The sequence below is a fragment of the Molothrus aeneus genome, chromosome 2 (assembly GCF_037042795.1).
Source record: "Molothrus aeneus isolate 106 chromosome 2, BPBGC_Maene_1.0, whole genome shotgun sequence".
In the NCBI taxonomy this organism is placed as follows: domain Eukaryota; kingdom Metazoa; phylum Chordata; class Aves; order Passeriformes; family Icteridae; genus Molothrus; species Molothrus aeneus.
The window spans coordinates 34,025,161-34,047,025 of NC_089647.1; the positions used below are offsets into that span (position 1 = coordinate 34,025,161).

General features: G+C 38.7%; 1 protein-coding gene across 17 annotated transcripts in view; it reads left to right on the forward strand.

The window, feature by feature from the left end:
- Positions 1–21,865, forward strand: part of DLG2 (discs large MAGUK scaffold protein 2) — a 988,724-nt gene that overhangs the window by 893,055 nt on the left and 73,804 nt on the right. For all 17 annotated transcript variants that reach the window (XM_066572327.1, XM_066572326.1, XM_066572328.1 and 14 more), the window contains one exon: positions 5,771–5,885. In XM_066572327.1, coding sequence (XP_066428424.1) covers positions 5,771–5,885 — 115 coding nt within the window. The remainder of the gene's footprint in view (positions 1–5,770; positions 5,886–21,865) is intronic.

A 21,865-nucleotide genomic window follows, 5' to 3' on the forward strand; every position in this document is an offset into this window, starting at 1 on the left:
GGCAGAGGCAGATAAAAGAACCAAAGGTACAGTGAACTGTACTGCTTTTTTGTTTGTTTGTTTGTTTTTCTTACAGATTTACCACAGTTTACCACAATGATTTTTCACTATCATTAACCTGCTGTGTGAATGTTTGCAACATCAGGCAGCTGTAGAATTTAACCCCTAATCATCTAAAAAGGTTATTTTCAGCCAAAAAATTGACTCAAATATTAAAAAAAAAAATCCAAAGAGAAGACATACAATATCAGCTCATGCCTTTTGCACACACTTTCATTTTCCATGTGTGTTACAGTAGTTTCAAGGGCTTCCAGGGCTGTGGGATGCTGGGCCTTTGGCAGGCACCATGTTAATTTAGCGGCCATGTCTCTGCCGTAGCTGTCATTGTATGAGGAGAGATACTCCTTCTGTCCCACACAGCTTCACTCTGGAAAAGCAGAACCAGACCCAATACCTGGAATTCTTGATGCTGGTCTGCTCATCTTCCTCTCACCTCCAAATACAAAACCAGTGCTGACTGGGCAACACTGTGGGCAAAGGGCAGAAATGGAAGAACACTCACTCTAGGAAAAAATCTGTTATTTTAAATCTTACACAATTAAGCCAGGACACTTACTAAGAGGAGACAAAGGAAAAAAAAATACTTACATAAATAGCATATATAATAGTATCATAATCATAGTGTTATGCACATTGCTGTCTCAGATGTCCAAGGCAAGAAGTCCATGACACCATACAGTTTGTGTTCCCATAAGCAGAACAGAAGCTGGCCTGAATCCACTGAAATTATGCTCAATTGATATTGATAGAGAAACTGGTCTGGCAACTGTTCCTTCAGTATAGTTTCTAGAGCTATGCAACATACCTTTTTTGAGGTCTCTAATTAATGCCTTCGTGCTTTGCTTGTGTTTTGTGGTTTGGTGGGGTTTTTTTAACTGTGTAGTCTGTTAAAATTGGACAATGCAAGTTTTACCTTCCATTTTTGAATTTCTACTTTTTAGTAAACCTCTTATCATCTAGAAGCAAACAGTGATTATCCTGACTTAAACAGAAAAGCAAACTCTGCTACCTGCTAGCAGAAAGAATTGCTATCTCTCCAAAGGGGCCAGCACTAAAAGTGTTCAAGTGATAAAGACATGGACTGGGCTGCTGAACTGTTATTTTCACTATTGTATCATATGTCAGCATTTCAGTTTCTTAACTTTGCTTTACTTGTAGGATGAGGGGTTTTTGTTATCATGTTCTCTAAATTCAATCTATACTACAATCGCTGTTATAAACATAAAAGTGAAAAATAACAGTGGTGTAGCTTTGTGAAATACTCCAACTTTTTCTTATAGAAAGCTGCAGAACATTTATTCATTTCACATAGCTAGTCTTTATTTTTATGAACAAAAAGTAGCATCAAGCCATTAGATATAATATCTCCATCTTTGCTATTTTAATATTCAGAAATTAATTGATTTTGATGTTTACTTCCTTGAATTTTCTCTTTTGTCTCCCAAAAGCAACTAAGACTTCCAGGAGCTGTCTTGTGTTCTCAAGTATTTTTTGTATCCTCAGTCTTTTAGGCTGTTTATGAACTCATTTTAAAAAATTTTAAACTAGAATTTCAATATACTGTTTATATTAATAGGAGAAGTTCTTGCTCCATGTATATGAAAGGACATCGCTGCAAAACTCATCCCAAACTGTCCTTATTGTCTTTGCATCCATCACAAATCTCACAAACTCATGATATTGGAAAGACTCATTATACATGGACAGACTTATGTGTTAAGTAATCAGACTCTCAAAAGTTCACATACCAAGTCTGACCATGGACCACCAAAGAGAGCCAGTAGAAAGCTCGCAAGGGAGGGGTGTCTGTGTGTTAACATAATTCCTTCCCACCGTGTAAGGCCCGACTTGCACAGTGGGTAGATTAATTGGCAGAATTTTAGGCATCTAAATCACTTCAGCAGTAAAAACTGGTATCTGCTTCTCCTGAGATAGCAAAGTGAATTAGTCAATATTTTTGTAGATTAGTCAAGATGTTGATCTTGGGCAGCTAAACATGAAGTATGTCAGTCTTTGGATTTGAGGTTTTAGATGTTTTTTTAACAGGGCTGGCCGTTTGCCTTGCTTTGATTTCTCAGTATGCAAGCTAAGGAGAGGCTTCAAGGTGTTTGAAGTCTACTCCCAAAGATCTATCCAGACCTTGCAACATGTCCAAGTGCTTTGGAAAGGAAAGGATTGCATCAATATTTGAAGGTCAGAATACATATGAGTCCCAGATATAGCACTTGGCAGGGTGTTGGAATGGAAAAGATGGAAGGGAAATCACCAGCTCCCTGTCCATTTATTCAGTCTATTTCTTTGCCTTTATCAGTTTCTTAAGCTACCACAGTTGTTAAATCAGGCAACAGGTAGGAACTTTGCAGATGGAGAGTAGTAAATTTGAGAAGTTTTGCTAATGAAGCATTCCAGTAGCAACATGTTCTTTGTTCTCCCATTCTTCAAAGAGCATGAAGTTAATGAATGGGCTTTGACTGTATATTTTGTTAGTATGTCACAACCTCACTGTCCTTTTAATTGTGTAGGATCCTTGAAAAGTGTGTTATTTAGATTCAGTGCTGAATTTGAAGGAAGCATGAAGTGTTTTTCTGGACTTTAGCACTGTCCTTTTTCACACCTAACAAATGCAAAGCTATTAGGAGACAGGTCTCCTGGAATGACCCAAGTACAAAGAAGTGTTAAGAAAAAAGGACTCTTTCCCAGTAGGCAGAACTATCACAGCAGTTCTGATGGCACAGCATCACTGTTTCTTTTTCTGTTCACATTTCAAATGCATCTGTCACTGTAGTATCTAGGAATCAGTAGGAGAACTAGGAGGACTGAGATTAAAGAAACTGATCTGAGCTGAGTTAAAGACTGCCTGCATTGATGGTCGTGCAATTTTTGGCCCAGGCATTTGCCAGGAAGAAGGGACAAGGGTATATTTTAGTATTTTTTACAAAAAATGTGAAGAAGGTACAGTAGGAAAATATAGTCCCATAAATTGTTTTTTTTCAAATTATCTATGTATTTAAATCCATAGCTAAAAACATCTCAAGAAACAAAGTAACAGAATATCATTAGTACTTCAGTAATTTTTGGTATCAAGCAGGGAGGAGGACCTCAAACCTTGAGTTTCCATCACACTTATTAGACAATTTTTAATATGTTCTTGTGGTTTCAAGAGGTCTCCCAGAGAGATATTCTTGAACTCAGAATAAGTTTACAAGCAGTTAAAATTGGTTAAATTACAAGTGTGCTGTAAAGTCAGAACACAAGCAATATCATCACCTGACCAAGCTGTAGTCATTTGAGTATCTGATGTTCAAGTTAGCTGGATGCTGTGCTAGAGAAAATCAGAATTTCAGTCCTCTCTTCTCACTCTCCAGATTGATGTCTAAATCTGGGAGTTACTCCCACACCTTACATACAGAGTCAGCCTGCGATGGGGATGCTTATTAAAGGGAAAGTTACTCTGCTGTAGATCATTCATATCCTTGGTGCTGCCCAGATGTAAAACATTAAAGAAGCTGAATTACACTATATGTTTACTGTCTTCTTCAGTGTATCCACCATAAATGAAAGAGAGCTGGTAACAAGCCTTAGAATTGTAATACTCTATTTGTGTAGGACTGATACTGTATGAGGAAGAGAAATGCAAGGCTTGGTCCTTAAGATCCCCTTTCCTATTTGCCAAGAAGAAATGTTAGATTGGTTTTAATGAAATATAAGCTAAACAAAGCTTTGCTCAGAAGATGATTATTTACTAAATAAATTCTAAAGCAGCAGATCAGAACAAATATGACTCACATAGAGCAAACTTAAATCCTACACTGGGATAAACACTTCAAAACTAAACTCCACTCCAAAAAAAACAACATGAGTTTGTAGGAGCCTTAGTTCCACTGAGAATTTGTGCTTTTAAATCTCTCAGAATTTTAAAGATGTACTCTAGGTGAAAGCAATGAGCAAGAAACAAGCTACAGAATAAATCTAAAATACAGTCTGCATGTAGGAGTTTCTCTTCTCCTGACACACAGAATTTCAGTTGCAGTCGGTGAAGTCATAGGTATGTGGGAAGACTGAAGAGTCTTATAGCACAGCAGTGGTTCCCAACTGACGAGAAAAGTAGCCACTGTCACTCCACAGACTGAGTAGGTAATGCCAAGGAAGCTCAGTGGAAAGGCAGGCAGAATGGGTCAACAGAGAAGGAGGGGAAAAACCCAAACACAAAACCCCAAATCAAACCATTCTGCTAAGCCACCTGTGCAAAATGTGGGATCTTGGAAAGGTCAGGTGTTATTATCCAATGAAAATGTAGAGTGCACGGAATAAAATGAATTAGTTGTTGCAAAGCATCTAGACATTCTGGGAACTGATCCAGTGGGAACAGCAAATGATCAAACAAAAATAGTGCTGAGTTCTAGGAGAAAAATGTGAATGTTGCTGTCTTACAGCATTTTCAGGTAGCTCAGACAGCAACAAACAAGATGCAGAGCAATGGGTTATAAATGCACTGTAAAGATTTATTTGCTTAAGCTGGAAGGTGGTGGGATCTGGTGGAATGTACCTCCATCCTTTGAGGCAGGAAACCTTGTGTGCTGGTTTCAGTTCCGCTTTAGCCCTGCTGTGGGGAATGGCACCCTTCTTTTGAAGGCATCAGTGAAATAAAACATTGAGGTGCAGGGAACATCATCTTCTCTCTGCTGGCATCAGTCTGTAATATCTTACTCTTTAAAGTGTCACTGACTCACTGAAATGTATTTTGTACACCCCCTCAGCTTAGTCTTATAGCTCACATCAGGAGATCTCCTGGGTTTAGATTGAATTATGGCTCTGGGCTGCTGGAGGTTCTCATTTTCAAGGAATTAGAGCTTGTCTCCAAAACCTCAACCTTTCTTCTTGCAAACCAAAGCTCAGTCCATTGAGTCACACAATGAGCAAGGGAAGCATGGCAGCTGGAGGGACCATTGATGAGGCTGTGTCCTGTCAGAGAGGAGTCTCACCAAATGATACAGCTCCAGCTGATCCCATGTTGCTGGGCAGCAAGACACAACATTTTGCAGAGTCACCAGTAGAACTATGGAGGTGAACAAGGTGTGGGGGGAGCAGTTCTGTGCCATTGTTATTCAGCTTAGGTTTGGCATTTCTGGGGTCACCCACCCTAAGAATGACATAATGGATCCACCTATTTAAAAGAAACAGAGCCCAAGCCTCAGTGAGCTGTGTAAAAAAGATGGCTGATTGCTCATGCAATGATTTTCCAGCTGCTTTGGGGATAATTGGACATAGAAATATCTCCTTCATTTTGATGGGATTTTACAATAATTGCTTCACTCATTAATAACTTCAGTCCCACTGACCCTACCAAGGTATCACATTGTTTGGAAGGAGGAAAGATACAATGGAAATCTGCTTTCAGCATCCTTTCCACAGACTGGAAGATATTTGTTAACACACCTTAAACCTCCTTCCTTTCCTGAAACTGCAGGACCGTGGGTCTGGGAATATGATTCCTCACCTAGCCAGTGTTGAAATGTTCAGGTACCACAATAAAAAAGGCATATATTTACCTAAGATAGTACACTAATTCAAGGTTCTATTAGACCTCCATTTTTAAGACATGCCTGACACTCATTAATTTAATGTTAATTTGCATTTAGCAGCCCTAATGATTATATAGGTCAAGAAAACTAAAATATCCTTGTTCTCTTGGGTTTTCTTATCTCCTTAGAGTACGCTCGATTTGAGGCAAAAATCCATGACCTGCGTGAGCAGATGATGAATCACAGCATGAGTTCTGGGTCTGGCTCCCTGAGGACTAATCAGAAGAGGTCACTGTATGTCAGGTAAGCAGGAAGAGCCTTCTCTGGGAATATGTCAGCAGCTACCTTGCCTGTGTCTGACGTGTGTTGTTGGTTTGGCATGGTGGGAAAGTCTGAGGAACTGCTTTGAAAAAAATTGAGAAATACATCCATCTTACAAGCACAGCATCATTAGTGAGAAAATTGGATAAAAACCCTATTTGCCCTATTTGACCATTTCAAGTAATGTGCAAAGAGCATTACACTTTTATAGTGATTTGGGTTTATGTGATGTACATTTCTTAGCTCTGTCAATATCTGAGATGGATACTGTGGAGTAATGACAGAATGTGTTTCTGTGTGAGGTCTTGCCCAGATGTGGAATGAGTGTTCTGAGGAAGAGCAGCTTTTTGCCAAAACCTTTTCTTGCAAAACACAAACTCTTGTATGCTACTCTAAATGCATGGCAATCTGCTACTATCCCCTCGCATACACTTACCCTTCTATCAGTCTATGCTGCAAAAAATTTGCCATCTCTGTAGCAAGACCAAATGTGCAGATGAGATGGTAAACAAGCTGCTATCCATGCTTAAATGGGGTGGTGAATAACAAAGGAATTACCTTTGTCACTTATTGGGAGCAGTGGTTGTAGTTTCACCTTGCCTGTATACGAGTCTCTTGCCAGACTGGGTGTTGCCCAATTGCCCCAGCAAAATTCTCGCTGTCCCTCTCCCCTTTTGGGACTCATGGAGACTGTGACAATCTGTCAAGTATTTTAATAATCTTAATAATTATGCTTCTCTAGGCTTTCATTTTCATTCTCCCCTTTGTCCCCTCTATCCTCCCCATGCTCAGCATATAATTTGAAATTCCTGACAATCATGAAGTAGAGGGAAGCAATTTGTCAGCCTCTAGGCAGTGATAATTATTCACAGGGGAGCTAATTCAGGTGATAACATTGCAGAGATCCAATTAAGGTTAAATTCTACATTTTGTCATTATGCTCTCAGCATGAAGGAGTAAGGTAGCAGAGAAGGAAGGGAAAACTTTAATGTTAGCATGAAGGGTCTTGTTCTAATGGGCAACAACCACATGAAGCACTAATTGGTACTGCTGTCAGAAAGAGCAATGACTGAAGGGAGATGGATCACTCTTACCAGTGATGTTGCTCTTGGGTAAGGTCAGATTAGAAGTGTTGAAGTTTTCAAGGCATCTCTAACTTTCTCTGACCTGAAGCAGGTTTTTTCCAGACCAGAGTGACTTTGTTGTCAAGAGCTTTGGTCAGCTCCCTGAATTTGCATTTTATGAAAAGCTGCAATTATATGTGTAAGGATGGATAGATCCAAGCTTCCTTTCTTGAGATAAGCCAGGAACCCAAAATGTAGGGAGTCATGGTGTGAGAAGCCCAAGCCAGCAACTGTAGGTTAATTGAGGTGTACACATAAAGAGCTAACACCAGGATCCTGAACACCTCACTGCAGTTTGAACTGCAGCAAAGCTTGACCCTCCCTGTATGAGCATTGGTCTGGGAAGCTCTGCTGAGAACTGAGGCTTATTAACTTGCACTCTGAGCCAAGCTGAGATATCTGTGCTGCATCTAGACTAGCCTAGCTCTTCTGTACAGTATTGCTCCGTGTGCACTGATGAGCCTGGTTTTCTGCTAGTTCATGAATTCTGGCTGTGATCTGTCTCACTAAGCTGCCATGCCCTGGTGCTTCACTGCAGGAGCCTCTGATGTCTTAGCTGCTTATCTAAATGGCACTTCCCAAACCACAAATGCAAAACCTGTTCTTTTATTCCACAGTCGTTCCAACAAATGCCCCAAACCTCTGAAGCAGAAAGCCACAAAAGCCTCAGTCACTTTTGTTAGTGTTTACTTTTTTCTCTCAAAGCCACACAATTGGCTGTGTCCATGTCTGAGCAGCCTGCTTGAGAGGCTCTGTATCTCACATATTACCAAAATGTGTTTGTAGTGCAGTAGGACCTGCAGCCTTGTGCCTGTCACTGTCAGCTCAATTCACGTGCACTAATTACAAAGGTTGTTTGTGTCTATGTTAGGCACTCAGGAAAAATAAATGTGGGCTCAGAAATGTACTTGTTTTCAGAGATGAAAATTTTCTCATTATGGATACTCTTTACAGGCAGGGCCCATGTAAAAAGCTAGAATCTAGCATTTGGTTTCTATTCTTACAATTCAGGACATTTCTGTTTCAATGGATTATTTTGGTCAGCATGTGCAAGAGAGCTAGAGGCAAATGACCATATGTTGTTGTAAATCTCTAGCTGTAATGCCAAGTTTATGATTCAAGTTTGCTGTTTTCCTTTCTTTGGAATGTAGTGATTTTGCTGTCCTTCACTGAGTATGGCAAGCATGTTTTTTTTTTTTAACCAGAAAGCTTAATTGAAGCAAATCAATATATTCTAGGCAACACAAAGAAACAAATTGAGATCCAGATAGGTTGTAATAGTTGAAAATAAGTGTCATTACCTACTCATAGGAAAGCCAACAAAAGAGGGTGAGAAAAAGTAAAGCTACAGTTATGCCAGTGGGTGTGGGGTTTATTGGATGCAGGGATTTCTTCTTTACCTTACAGTCTGTGATTTCCCCATCCAGGCCCCACTATAAAAGCACTGAGATATGTGCAAGAAGCTATATTCAGTTAAGTGAGACAAAATGTAATATAGAGGGTTGAGTGTAGGACCACAAGTAGGCGGCTAAAAGCAATTAAAGTCTCACTTCAGGAGTGTAAACAACACAGGAAGGAAATCAAGAATTACTTGTTCAGAGAAATTGTGTAGCTCTTTGACATGATCTTTTATCTCTGCATACTCTGGAGTTTCAGATTTGTATTATTTTTTTCTTTCTTTTTTTCTGCCTGTCTCTCTGACACGTCCTGTATTATTTCCCATGAATTTCCTGGATTCTTTTTTTCATTACTGCCTGTTGCTTTTTATCACAGACCCTGTATCTCTGTTTGGGATGTTGTCAGAGAGTCCACAACACTAAAGGCAAAATATGTGTCTTCCAGGGGAGGATGGAGCAGTAGGAAATACTTCTAGTCCTTTTGGAGCTCACAACCTCTTTGTCACTAATTCTGTTGAGAAAAAGAAATACAGAAAGAAATGCAGAAAGTGGGAGAATGGATAGGAAACATAGAAAATGTTATTATTCATGCTTTATTTGGTGGTGAAAGTGAAAGAATTTAAATTGAATTCACTAATTGCAATGATAGGCTAAAACAAAATCTGCTCTTATCTTCTTTTAAGTCATTGGAATTCAGTCATCAGCTCATGATCAACCAGGAGAATAAACAAACCCATCACCAGCTAAACATTGTGCTGTATACATGCATAGCAGGGTCTTATGCAAATTCATGTCTTCCTTTTTGCCTTTTTAGCTCAAGGTTTTAAAATCTGTTCTTGTAAGATTATATATTTCTTTGTCTTGATATAAATACATGCTTTGCTTTATCCTTCTAGGTCCCTATCAGTACTTAAATTTCTAGGTTACATATGGTTACTGTTGCTACTCCTAGGAAATGCCAGATCATGTTATTTAACTCGGAGGCTGTGGAACATGACAGCCTTTTGAAGAGTTAAGCATCAGAGAAATACAGTTCTTTAAAAAGTTTGGTGAATTGGAGTCACTGAAACTTTAACTTCCAAACTTTGGAGGAAACATAGCTTAAGCAGTTTTCCTGTTGTTTTACTAGATTATTCCTAAGCTTAAAGTACTTGTGTTAGATTTCTGAGGATAAGAGTAGATGCCCCAGTAATTGCTACTGCACATGCAAAGAAAAGGTTTTCAGGGAAGTATCTGGCACCCAAAACTGCTGTCTTAGTGTCTGGTTTTGGTTTACAGATGAAAAGCAGTGAGATACACTTAGCATAAACGGTCACCATTTAAGCTTTATTCAAACCAGACAACTTCTGAAATAATGTTTGTATTTAAAAATTCCAGTTGTCTGAAGCCACAAGCAGGCACCATGGAGGTGTATCACAGCAGAAATAACTCTAAAGCTTCACACCCCCCAACCCTTTCACTGCCACTTCTCTGTTTAAAGTCTGTTTAGTCCTGTCAGTGACCAAACCTGATTTCACCTCATCAGGGCTCCTTATTGCCATGTATGAAGGGTTGAGTTTACTGAAATGCAGCTCTTTCAGCTTCTGCGCTACTTTCAAATATATGAGTACAAAGTGAATGGTACAGTTGGCTGTAAAGGTGGGGATGGAAATCAGGGCTGGGACAGGACTGGATCCAGCTGCAGTGTAGGAAGAAGTGGTTCTGCAGCTGCCTCTCCACTGTGCATGGAAAAGCACTGCAGTGGGAAGTGAGCCCAAGGCTCTTCCCAACAAGATGAAGATGCTTACAATCAATCTTTTTATTTCCAGTCCATGTTGCACTATTTATAAAAAATGTGCACGGTGCAAAGAGGTGCCTCCTAATCTACTACATTTTTGTCTTCTTCTAACTGGAATTATTGCTAAGCATGTCATAGCTGTGATAGATATGGGCCATACAAACATGTAGTATTATGTGTCAAAAATGTGTGTGTTGTGGTTCATTTCTTATTGAGCCATGAGGAAGAACCTGGAGATTTGCCATCACAGCTTAGCAGAAGGGAAGTCAAAGCTGAGGTACTTTGGGTGGTTTACTGTCATTGTCAGCACAATGGATTCTCCATTAGGTATTAGACACCTTTACACAAATTTCCTGAACTTAGAGATTAGCATGTTGCCATATCATAGAATCACAGATGGTTTGGGTTAGAAGACGCTTTAAAGATCATCTGTTTTCAAACCCCTGACATGGGCAGGGACATCTTCCACTAGTGAGACTTTGATTTTCAACAGATCAGAGAAATTCTCAGTTTTGAAGTTTTCAGAGCTACAGTTGAAATTCTTTTGAGGCAGTTTGTGAAGATTGAGTCTGATATCCAGGGCTTGTTCCATGCAATGTCTGTTACAACCACCTTCAGTCTGCCTGTCTTCTTTGAGGCAGTGAACCCCTTCAGGCAAGTGAACATCAGGTCAAGGCTGCATGGGCAGAATTCTCCTGTGAATCTACACAGCTGGCTGCACTGCAGTCTGAAATCCACCTGAGAAATGCAATTCTTGGAGACATCATGGTAGTGAAACCTGAACACATGGTAAGGTCAGACTGGGTGATGTATGGCTCTAGCATGTAGGTCTGGAAGCAGAAATGAATTGAAGAGGTAATTGCACTGATGTTTGCAGAAGGAGGTACTGAGGAAACCAGAGAGAGGTATGAAATGGCCATGATTAAATACTCATTACGAGGAGGAGAGAGAATACTTTTTTGCGAGATGTATGTATATATATATATAAAAAGAAAATCCAAATAGATACTTTAGTGTTAATTACATGCTATATCTACATACATATTGCAAAAATCTGCACTTAAGCAAGTTGCCTAGTATCTCTCTTGAGTCAGTGGAGTGCACTTGGCACTTTCAGAGTACAATTCATGTCATCCAGAAGCAGCCATCTAAAATTGCTCAGGCGAATCATGTCCTAAAAATGTCTCTTTCTCACAGTTGAGTGGAAGGAGCCTCAGGTGATTAGCTGAGATGTAAACATCAATATTAGAGACACTTCATGTTCTGTGACCTGAATCCCATGCACAGTCAAAATCTTTCCTTTTTGCTCTCTCACAAACACATGTGTGTGCTCATATGCAGATCTACGAGCTATAACATCAAGCCTCTGACTGTTGTCTGTGCGTTCTTCTGCAACATAGGTTGGAAACACCAACAGTCTTGTTTAATTGGGCTGTGTTTTACCCATATTTTTATTCCCCAGGATTCCTTCTGAATTCATTTGTCACTTTAGTTAGCACTATTGAGGATCCACATACAGTCAGTACATGGTCATCAAGCTGGATGAGTTTATGACTCCAGCATCTGGGAGCATCCAAACTGCAGTTTCTTTCCAGTTTTGCAGCACTGAAAGTCACTCTCAAATACAGATTTCTGGAGAGCAAATGTGAGTGAGATTGGCACCTAGACATTTTTTTTTATTGTTTTAATGAGGAAATAGCTTACATAGCCATGCCTGTACTTTAATGGCATTATAGAACTATTAGAATTCCCTTTACTGAACAGTAAGTAGAGGAAAATGGAATTTTTGTGCAATTTTTTCACTTACCTCAGATTCCTGGGCAATTGAATGGTCCCAATTGTAGCACAGAATGGAAACATGCATTCAGAAAGTGTGTCATAAATGGCATAATGCGGATAAGTTTGGAAATGGCCAGATAGATAGGTACACACAAAACCTAAATTAATGAAATGGCTTATTGGATTTGATTTTCAGACTGTACTTGTTGGAATGTCACTCATTTCACATGTCCTGGTTAAGAGTTTCTGAGTATTCAATTACTACTTTTTAATGGTTCTTTCTCTGAAAATAAGAATCTTTTATACATCGTTCTGGCACAAATATTCTCCCTGGCTTCAGTGAGAGCTGCTCAGATTCAGAACCAAGGAAACAGTGTAAATCTTTATTTTTCAAAGCAAGGAGGGTCACTGTGCATGCTTTAGAGACCTTTTCTCTAGGGAGACATTCAAGAGCTGAACTGTATCACTGAGTAACTGTTCACCCAGGTCTTCATTAATTATCAGAAACACTGAGGAATTGAGGAGGATGAGGGATATGCTGGAATACAAGAACCACCTATATACAGTGGGAAGTAAATCCAGTAGTTTTTATTTATTGAGTGGAATTTCATGTTTAGAGCAAAAGCATCTGGCTTGCAGAACCTGTGATTATCTGTAAAATGAAAAAGGAAGATGAAACAACTCTTGTCTTTGGAAAAGCAAATCTAATATCTTCTCACAAAATTCAACCTGTTTATATGCTTAGAGGCATTCGCAAAAATTACCAGGTTCATCGTTCTGCTGCTAAGAACAGAGCAAATGAGAAATTAAAAATTTCAACTGAAAATTGAAGAATAGAGAATATCTGGAGAGAAGCTGTTTTGTTGGGATTTTTTTTAAAGTAGCCTCTCGCTGTCAGTGGGAACTGTGAGAATTTCACACTTCTTTATATTATTTCTGTGAAATTTTCACAGGTCCTAAACTGAAGTGTCTTAAGACTCATAATGCTGGTGCCACTCTCAGGTGAAAGATGCAGTGAGGATTATTAATCTTGGACTACTCTCAATTCAAAAGCCTTCAGGTTTACAGTTCGATGGCAATCCAGTGCTAAAAAAACACCTTAAAATGTAATGCTGTAAATACAGCAATATGTCTCACCAATACCCTAGGACTGTGAAGATGGATATATTTGATATATAGTCAGTTGAAACTATTAGCCATCTCATAAGCTATTACAGTTTTTCCTAACAGTTTCTGCATTTCTTAGTCATCTGCTACTTTTTTGCAATGTTGATACTAATGAAGAGTTAAGGAAAAATGATGTTTGTTTGCAATTCTTCATAACATTTCACAGACACAGACTAAGCAGTTAATGGAGAGTGAAAACTGAACATGTAAACACATCAGTCAAACAGTCTCATCTCTGCATCTGACACCAGATCTTTCCTTCACATCTTCATGTTTATCGTATCTGCTGCTCTTGGGTACGGGGTGTGGAATGAGTTCAGCCCATCCCTCCCAGAGATGTGGATGCATCATTAGCTGCAGCATGAACCAACAGCCCAGCAAGCCTTTTATCAATGAGTGCTTCTCCATCTGGGTCAAAAAGGGGGAAAAGTAGATGTATTTCTATGTGATTGTCACTTTGCAAATCATTGACTGCTTTGTGTTCAAAATTACGAGCTATGGTACCCTGAACTGAACACCTGGAAGGACTGAGCCTTGTGTGAAACAAGCACAGCCTCCAGAAATCTGAGATAACACATCCTGCCTAGAGTTTAGAACAGAAAACAGAATATAAAGCAGCTTGCAGAATATCAAAGCCATTCTTGCCTAAGTGATCTTATCTTTGTATTTTCAGTAAAACTTGTTGTATTTTAAATAATTGGGTGAGGCAGGGAATCATGTCTTCAGTGCAGCATTATTAATGCCTGGTGTGAAACAGCTTTTCTATTAGCAACTTCACTAGGCATAAGTAGTACACAGTTGTGGCCATTTTCCATACTGTTCTGTTTCATAAGTTATTAAAATAATGGCCCAGAACAGGTAATGTGCTTGACAGGATGTCTGCTCTACAGAAGCAGCACACCTTTTCCTTTTCTTAGGAGATGCCTTAATAGCTTTTCATTGCACATATATTTTGCTTTTCTGTTCCCTAGAGGTATTGCCTGCTTTCTGCTTCGGAGAGTAGAAAGTGCCAGCTAGAATAATATACAAGCCAGAAGATGATGAGGTTGAAGATCTTGGTCCCATGTGGGAATAGGATGTTTGAAATTTTTATAAGCAAGATAGACACAGTTTCAGCCTCATTTCTAAGCAGAAACTCTGAACATGATCCATCAGTGAAGGGGAGGGGGATGTGAAAGTGAAGATAAACTGTCTGTGGCTTAAAATGGCTGAAAGTGAATCAGCAAAACATGCATTTAAGCTGTGTCTGTTCCCTGTGAAATAGCAGTCTTATCCAACAAATAGTTGCTTATGATGTTTCCATGTCAACAGCTATAATAGGACACCGCGAGTTTGTGCAGCTCTCCACTGGAAAAGTACAAGACAGTGGCTTAGACCATGAACATAGAGACAAAACCCTATTGAAATAAAGCTTGTGTAAATACAGTCAAAGTTGGAAATCTAAATATGTGCATTTGCTCACAGCACAGTGGCCAGTGTGAGAGAAGGAAGATGCTTGGCCCTATTGAAGAGCTTTCTACCTGAAATCCTGTACAGAAAAGTCATAAAGCCACTATAGAATAGGCTCTCCAAATCAGCTGTGTTGAAACAAAGCTGAGAACAGAAACAGGACATAACACTGCTGAAAAAGGTAGTGGAAATTTGCATTCAAAGTTCCTTCCAATAAAGACAAATGAGGAGGATCTTTAGTTTCACTGCAAGGAAGTTCATCTCTGAGGAGGGAGCCAAGCCAAGTGGTGAGGCTAAGTGGGACCAGTGGTCTTTGCTGACCCTTTTACTTCTCATTAGAAATAGAAATTACTGTAATTATGCTATGGTGAGCCTGGAAGGATCTGTGGAATTGCTTACCTGAATTGGGGCTCATAAGGAACTCCTCAGGGACTCAATTTTGTCATTCCCTGCCACCCCACTCTTTTAACAGGAAAAAAAGTACTAATCGGGTCCTCCCAGGCTTCATTGACATGCTGTTGAGTAAACCCTGGTTTAGATGTAGCTGCTTTACTATTTCTGCTGTGAGTGGTGCCAGTGTGGTGCTGGTCAATACTTGAAGCTGGTGTCCAAGGGGAGCCAGCTCAGCGTGCCAGCCCCAGCAGGTCTTGCACTGCTTACCCTGTGTCTGTCTCTCTTGTATAGCAGTCTTGACAAGCAGGATCTGATCCTCTCTAAATGTGCCTCATGTTCAGAACAAATGGAGTAAAAAATTATTTCAGAGATTAACATATCTCTCTGTGTGTCTATATATATATATGTGTGTGTGTGTGTACATCTGCATTCTGCCATGTCTCCAGCTCCATCTCTCTTGTGAAGACTCTGATTATATGTGGCTCATTCTTCTCTTAAAACTCCTTACTCTAATTGCTTTATCTACTAATGAAGCAAATAAACAAAGACTGTCAGAGTTATCTGGTGAAGAGTTTGCCAGATATTCCTTGCCAAACAGGAATTAAAATAATTAAACATTCACCCACTTTCCATAGATTCTATTTACACTTTTTAATTGACCATGAAGGCAACCACATTTCTTCACCCAATATATTGGGCTGATGCAATTATCAAAACACCTGCTTAGCACAGCATATCACCTTCTATACAAACCCCTGCTTACAGAAAAGGCAGGAAAAAGAAAGCTTACAGAAAAAAACAATTTGCTATTTCTGCTCCTACATCTTCTTTCTAGCTGTTTAAAAGGGTCCTGGCATAGAGGGCAGCAGCTGAAAGCTTTGGGAAAAAATTAGGGCAGAAGAAGTTACTTACCAACGTAGAAGGCTTTGGGGTTTTTATAACCTTATATTTCTAACCACTTAGATTTTAGTTATGTCAGGTTGGAATGGTTCTTACCTTAGCGTGCTGCTAATAATACCTGTCCTTCCCATTTCCAGAAAGTATCAATATTTATTTCACTCTGGGAGCTGGAAAGGTCTGTAATCTTTTTCTTTTAAAAAGCACTATCTCTGCAGAAAGGCTTTTTCCTCTCGATGTTCTTAAGACATTTTAGAGTCCAGGTAGAGGCTGCAGATACCCACTGTAGTAATTACTCCTTTCTGCAGAGACTGCAAGACAATTTGGAGAGAAAATGATCATAGGTGATCAATGACAAAATGAAAGCATAGCCTATTGGCCATCAAGCAGTATTTTGCCACTCTCTTACAGATGATTCAAGATGCAAAGCTGTATTTCAGTCCTTTCTGCTGTTCCCATCTTTGCCCAGCCAGCCAGACTTTGTCTGTAATGTTCCATTTTCCTAAGAATACTTCAGAAACTACTCTTGTAAAAGTACAGCTTAGATTTGAAAAATATCTATGATTTCTTCATAGATTTATGGACAAGGAAACAGGTATCTTTGTGAACCCATCTTGAAAACAGATTGAGACTAGACAGTATCAAAACCATTTTCAGAAGCACTGCAGGAAACAAGGAAGAAGCAATGTTTCTAACAGGATTTGCAGATTCCAAATGCAATTGCCCTTTTAGTATAAGCACTGAAAGTTATGTTTCCTTTTCTATACTGGTTGGCAGAGCATTGCCACATCTCTGGAGAGCTATTGTGACAAGAAGGCTCTGCTACAGGGAGAAGCTGTGTCCTGAGAGATGTCCTGGACAGTAGATTTGCTCTCAGGGTTATTCAGCCCAGTGTTTCATCCAGACATGACATTACAGACACATTTTTATGACATCCACTTGTTACTAATTTAATAGCAAATTCAATTATATTGTTTATGGCACTGGTGTCTGGTCCTGATTTCATACCTGGTCATCTTTACAGAGAAGAGGATCAGCTGCAGGAACATTATCAAGGTCAGAACTAGGTTCCTAAAGCCTCTACTAGTGTTATGAGTTACAGCATGACTCCAGTGCATGGTGCTTCTTCAGATCTGATTTACACAGGTTTCAGTCTGCCTAAGTTAACCCTAACTAGGCTGCAATTAGGGTCATCAGTCTTTATTCTGGTTTCAAGCCAGAATCATGAGATGTTCCAGGAGTAAAAATCAGAATTTCTCTTTCCTCATTGATATTTACATGTGGATTCATCTTGAAAGCCTTGTGAACTTCAGCAGATCTTTCAGCAAAACTGAACTGGACATAAATTTTCTTCGTAAGTCTTTGACAATCTCTTCATCTACTAATACTTTAATAATTAATTAGAACAATAAGAAAAGCAAAATATGAATTAATAGCAGTGGACCATGGGACACTTCCTATCAATTTCTGTGTTGGGCTTACCATCCGGCCAAATCTAGTGGTTACTGCTAGAAGTTGATGGCTCAGTTTGCAGTCCACAGCTCACCACATCTCCTCCTGCAGATGCAATAACCACAGATTAACTCCCATGCAAAACAGATAGGAAACCGAGTGAGTTTAGTGGTAAATAACTATTCTTTCCTGTAAATCTGACCTCATTCATCAAACACCTGATAATTTCTTTCAATATCTAAATGATAAGTTATCTTTTCACACAGGCCAAGGAGGATGACCTTTTATTATAGCTACTGTGTTAATGAAATCATCTTCTTTTAATTGATGATTTCTGGATTGTAGTTTACTTTAATTTGTATTATTGCTCGATGCTAAAATTCAGAATATGTTTAAACAGAACATGATTAGAAATACAGGGTTTTCTTTTAAATGTCCTCAGTGATCCATTTATCTGCCTTTGTCTGTCTGCAGACACCACCAACAGACAGTCATTCATTTAGAAATACTTACCTGTAGGTTTCCTTCAAGAATATCAAAAACAATTGAAAAATATGGATAAAATTCAACAGATAATTTTGACTTTAATGAGGATTGCAACATCTTTGGCTGCAATAAGTCTGGAAGAAAATTGTAAAAGAAATAACCAACAGACAGGATGTTTTTTGTCTTTGAAAGTATGAAAGAATAGGCAAATTGACTGAATTAATAACTTAAAAATTATCTAGTGTAATGCAAGGATCATGGCTGAATTTAGCCTGTAGAAAATGGGGTTATTTTCCTTTCAACTGAGTATGAAAGTCCTGTATGGTAGATGGATTTTCAGCTACTTTAGTTTTAATTTCTCTGTATTGCCATCTTAAAGACATCAGGCTTGGACAGACATAAGAATATATTCCCTTCTAATGTGGACAGTGTGCAGAAGGATTAAAGTTTCCTTTCCCTAAACTTCTTACTTGCTATAATTTCCTTTCTTCAGTGCAGAAGCTCCTAATTTGCATGAAGATGAGGAAAGTAAAATCCCTACTTTGTTAGTTGGCATTTGAGTTTTTAGGAAAGGACACTTCAATTATACTCAGATTTCAGTGCTGCTTTTTTAGGAAATTTTATAAAATATTAAGCTGCTGCAGCTGTACTTTTGGTCTCCCATCGTGAAAGTGCACTACCTACCCCAGCATGTTACACAAAATTTGCATTCATTTTTTTACTTGCCTTGAGTTCTAAATATACTCCAGAGCAACTGGGGACATCAATTTGCAAGGGAATTTTGTTGTCTTTTAAAAGAGCAGATAGATAAGTGTATGAAATATTGGAAATTCTCTAAATTTATTTATTAAACATTCCATAATAATTATGTCTTCTACAAAATCAGTAAACCCCACCTGCATTCAATATAACCAGTGGTAACATGGAGTGAACTGAGGTGTCACAAACTGCAGTAGCTCAGACAAAAATCTTAGTGCTAGCAAGAATTTTACTCCAATTTACTGCTTAGAAGATCTCTGCCTGTTAAAAGCACACAAAGAATTTTCCATCCTATCTGAGTTCTTTCTCCAGGAAGATAAGTGGTATCATTCTGGAACTGAGCACCTCAGATTCTGCCTTTATTTAGGACTAAAGCTATACAGCTATATGGTTAGAGAGATACTGGGTGATGCTGGAGCACTACAATGAGCTGTTTGTTCATTGTGGGACACCCAGTTGCAGTTATTGGAGATAAACAGACCTTGAATAAGTCATCTCAGACTATTTAAGTCATGAAACTATGAAGAATCTGACATTAAATTGTATCTGAAATTTCTGAATTTGATGTGTGAAAAGAAGTTGGTGGGGTTTTTTTTACTGCAGCCCAAATGGAAGTTTTTCTAATGGGATCAGAAGAGTACGTCTAATTCTTCAGTTTCAGGACAATATGACTGAGGATCTGGTTGTAGTTACGATGTGTCATAAACAGAAAAACCCCAAAAGGTCTAAGAAAAGGATGATCCAGTCTCTCTCCCCCTCTGACTTCATACCTATTATTAAGATACTGTAACAAAAATTCATGAGGAAGATCTCATTGAAAACACATGACTATATCAATTCCTTTGAGAACATTACATGTACCTGGCCTTCTGTCCGTTTCTGCTTAGAGACAAAACAAAAGAAATAAATCTGGTGTTTTCAGTGCTGTTACCTCTCTGCAGAGCTGTAGGTTTCTAAGTCAAGGACTTAGTCTTTTCAGTCAGTGGAAAGGGAAAATTTCTTTTAATTGTGTCTTTATTACATACTAAAAAGACTACATTCACAAGAGAGGTTCAGGAAAACAAAATTTATGCTCTCTTAGAGTACTGATAGAAAGTAGACCTGCTTACATTTAGGTCAAATACTTCAGTAAGATTCTCTCTGAGTGATCTTCATACCAGCAACTTTGCAACATTTAAAACATTTGCTCAGAGTGAAACACTGGATGTGTTTTCCATGTTGTTCTTTACCTCTGGTAATAGGACTACATGGGGTAAAGAAAATTTTTTAAAATCAGCTGTGCAGACTGTTCTTAGAAGAATGAAGTAGCAACAGAAGTCATTTAGTGTAATTAGATCTGGAAAAGTGCATGAAAATATAAATACTATTTAAATAATGTATGAAAATATAAATATTTTTTAAATAATCATGGTAGGCTGTATCTTAAAAATTCTGTATTTCTGTGAATTATTTTTTCTTAATGTTATACAGAATAATCTAAAAATCCCCAATTACAAGAATAATTGAAACTATTTAAGATGATTAGCTGACTTTAGAATTAATTTTCTGATATCTCAGCATTTTTCACTGATAAAAGCAGTCATCTACCAGCAAGGCTAAAGTTTCCTCTGCCAATATTTTGCCTGACATAGGCTTCTCTAATGGATGATTAAAGGGAAATTTGCTTTGGTAGAATAAAAAATTAGATGTTTATGGTTTTGGGTTGCTGAGCAATCATGCTCTGTAGGAGGGGGCTGTTCTTTACACTTCCTGAAAGCCTATCAAATTATATCTTGCTTTTTTGGAGGGAGAACATTTACAGTTTAACTCCATTAAGCTGCATTTCCAGTTTAAAATTACAGTAATCAAATAGAATCATAGCATGGTTTGGGTTGAAAGGGACCTTAAAGGCCATTTGGTTCCAATGCCCCTGCCATGGGCAGGGACACTTCTCACGAGGCCAGGGTGCTTTAAGCATTGGCTTTCCCACAGCTAACCCTTACATGCTTGGGCAATGTTTGTAAATTCCTTCTGTGTAGCTGTCCCTGTATCCCCCTCTGTGTGCTGCATTTTTGCAAACATGGTGTGCCAGTGTTCAAGCATCACACAGCAGCATCTGCCCAGCAGATCAGAGATTTTTAGAAGTTCAAGTTGCATCTTTCCTTTACTCCTGTTTTATCTGTTGTCTATACATTGAATCACAGAATCAATAAGGTTGGAAAAGACCTCTAAGATCATTCTGTCCAACCATGAAACCAGCACTACCAGGTTCACCACTAAACCATGTTCCTGAGCACCACACCTACACACTTGTTAAACTGTTCCAGGGACAGTGATTCCACCATTTCCCTCTTCTGCAAGATAGTTTCCATCATGCCTTTTTTATGCTCTAATTGGTTAACATACATGAAATATGCATGTAAGCTGAAATTATTAACATCCCTCTGTTCTGTTCTTGCTCTATTCATCTCTTTAATGTTGTATGTGGATGGTTCCAGGTCTCCACATGCATCTCCACACTATACTGTAGGTACCTTGGGTAAATTTCCATTAGTCCTTGGAGGGACTGCAGGCAACTTGCTAGTTAATCCATTATCTAAGACCTCATCAGTCACACTTTTCAACTCTTTACTATTACTTCAGTGGCACAGCTAAGTGGTTACATTTCATGTCTTTCAACCCTTCACAGCCACCATGCTTTTGTGTCTGTCTGCAACTCAGAAGTACTGGATTTTGGCTGTCTAGGACACAGGCTGAAATTCCCAAACCTAGAGGATGTTTATTGTGATTGTAGTCACAGACACGTATTATTTGGGAGGGGGTGAGTGAGAAGCAAATTAGTGAGCTGCCACTGCTCAGTACTTGTTCCCTAGAGGAGAATATTGAAACAATAGTCCATCCCTTGATATACATTTCCACTCCTGCAGTCTACTTGTGTATTTCAAATTATTTTTTCTAGATTAATTTGGATTCAGTCCTGTCTGCATTTCAGCAAGAATGGGGTTACACTTCCCTAAAAGATTACTTTATTCAGGTTGTTGCATCAATATTCAAATAAATTTAAATTTTTAAAAAATGCACATTTATCAATGATGGATTTTAGTGTTACAAGAATTCTGCAAAGTTGAATAACATCACAACTCATTTTGATATAACAAAAGCATCACAATAAAATTTCATCCATTCAGTGATCTGGCCAGTTCTTCAAATTTCATAACACATCAGTTAAAGCATAATGAATTTCTTCTGCTTCTGGTCTCTCTTCTCCAACAATTCACCCCTCATAATTAATTAAATGGGATG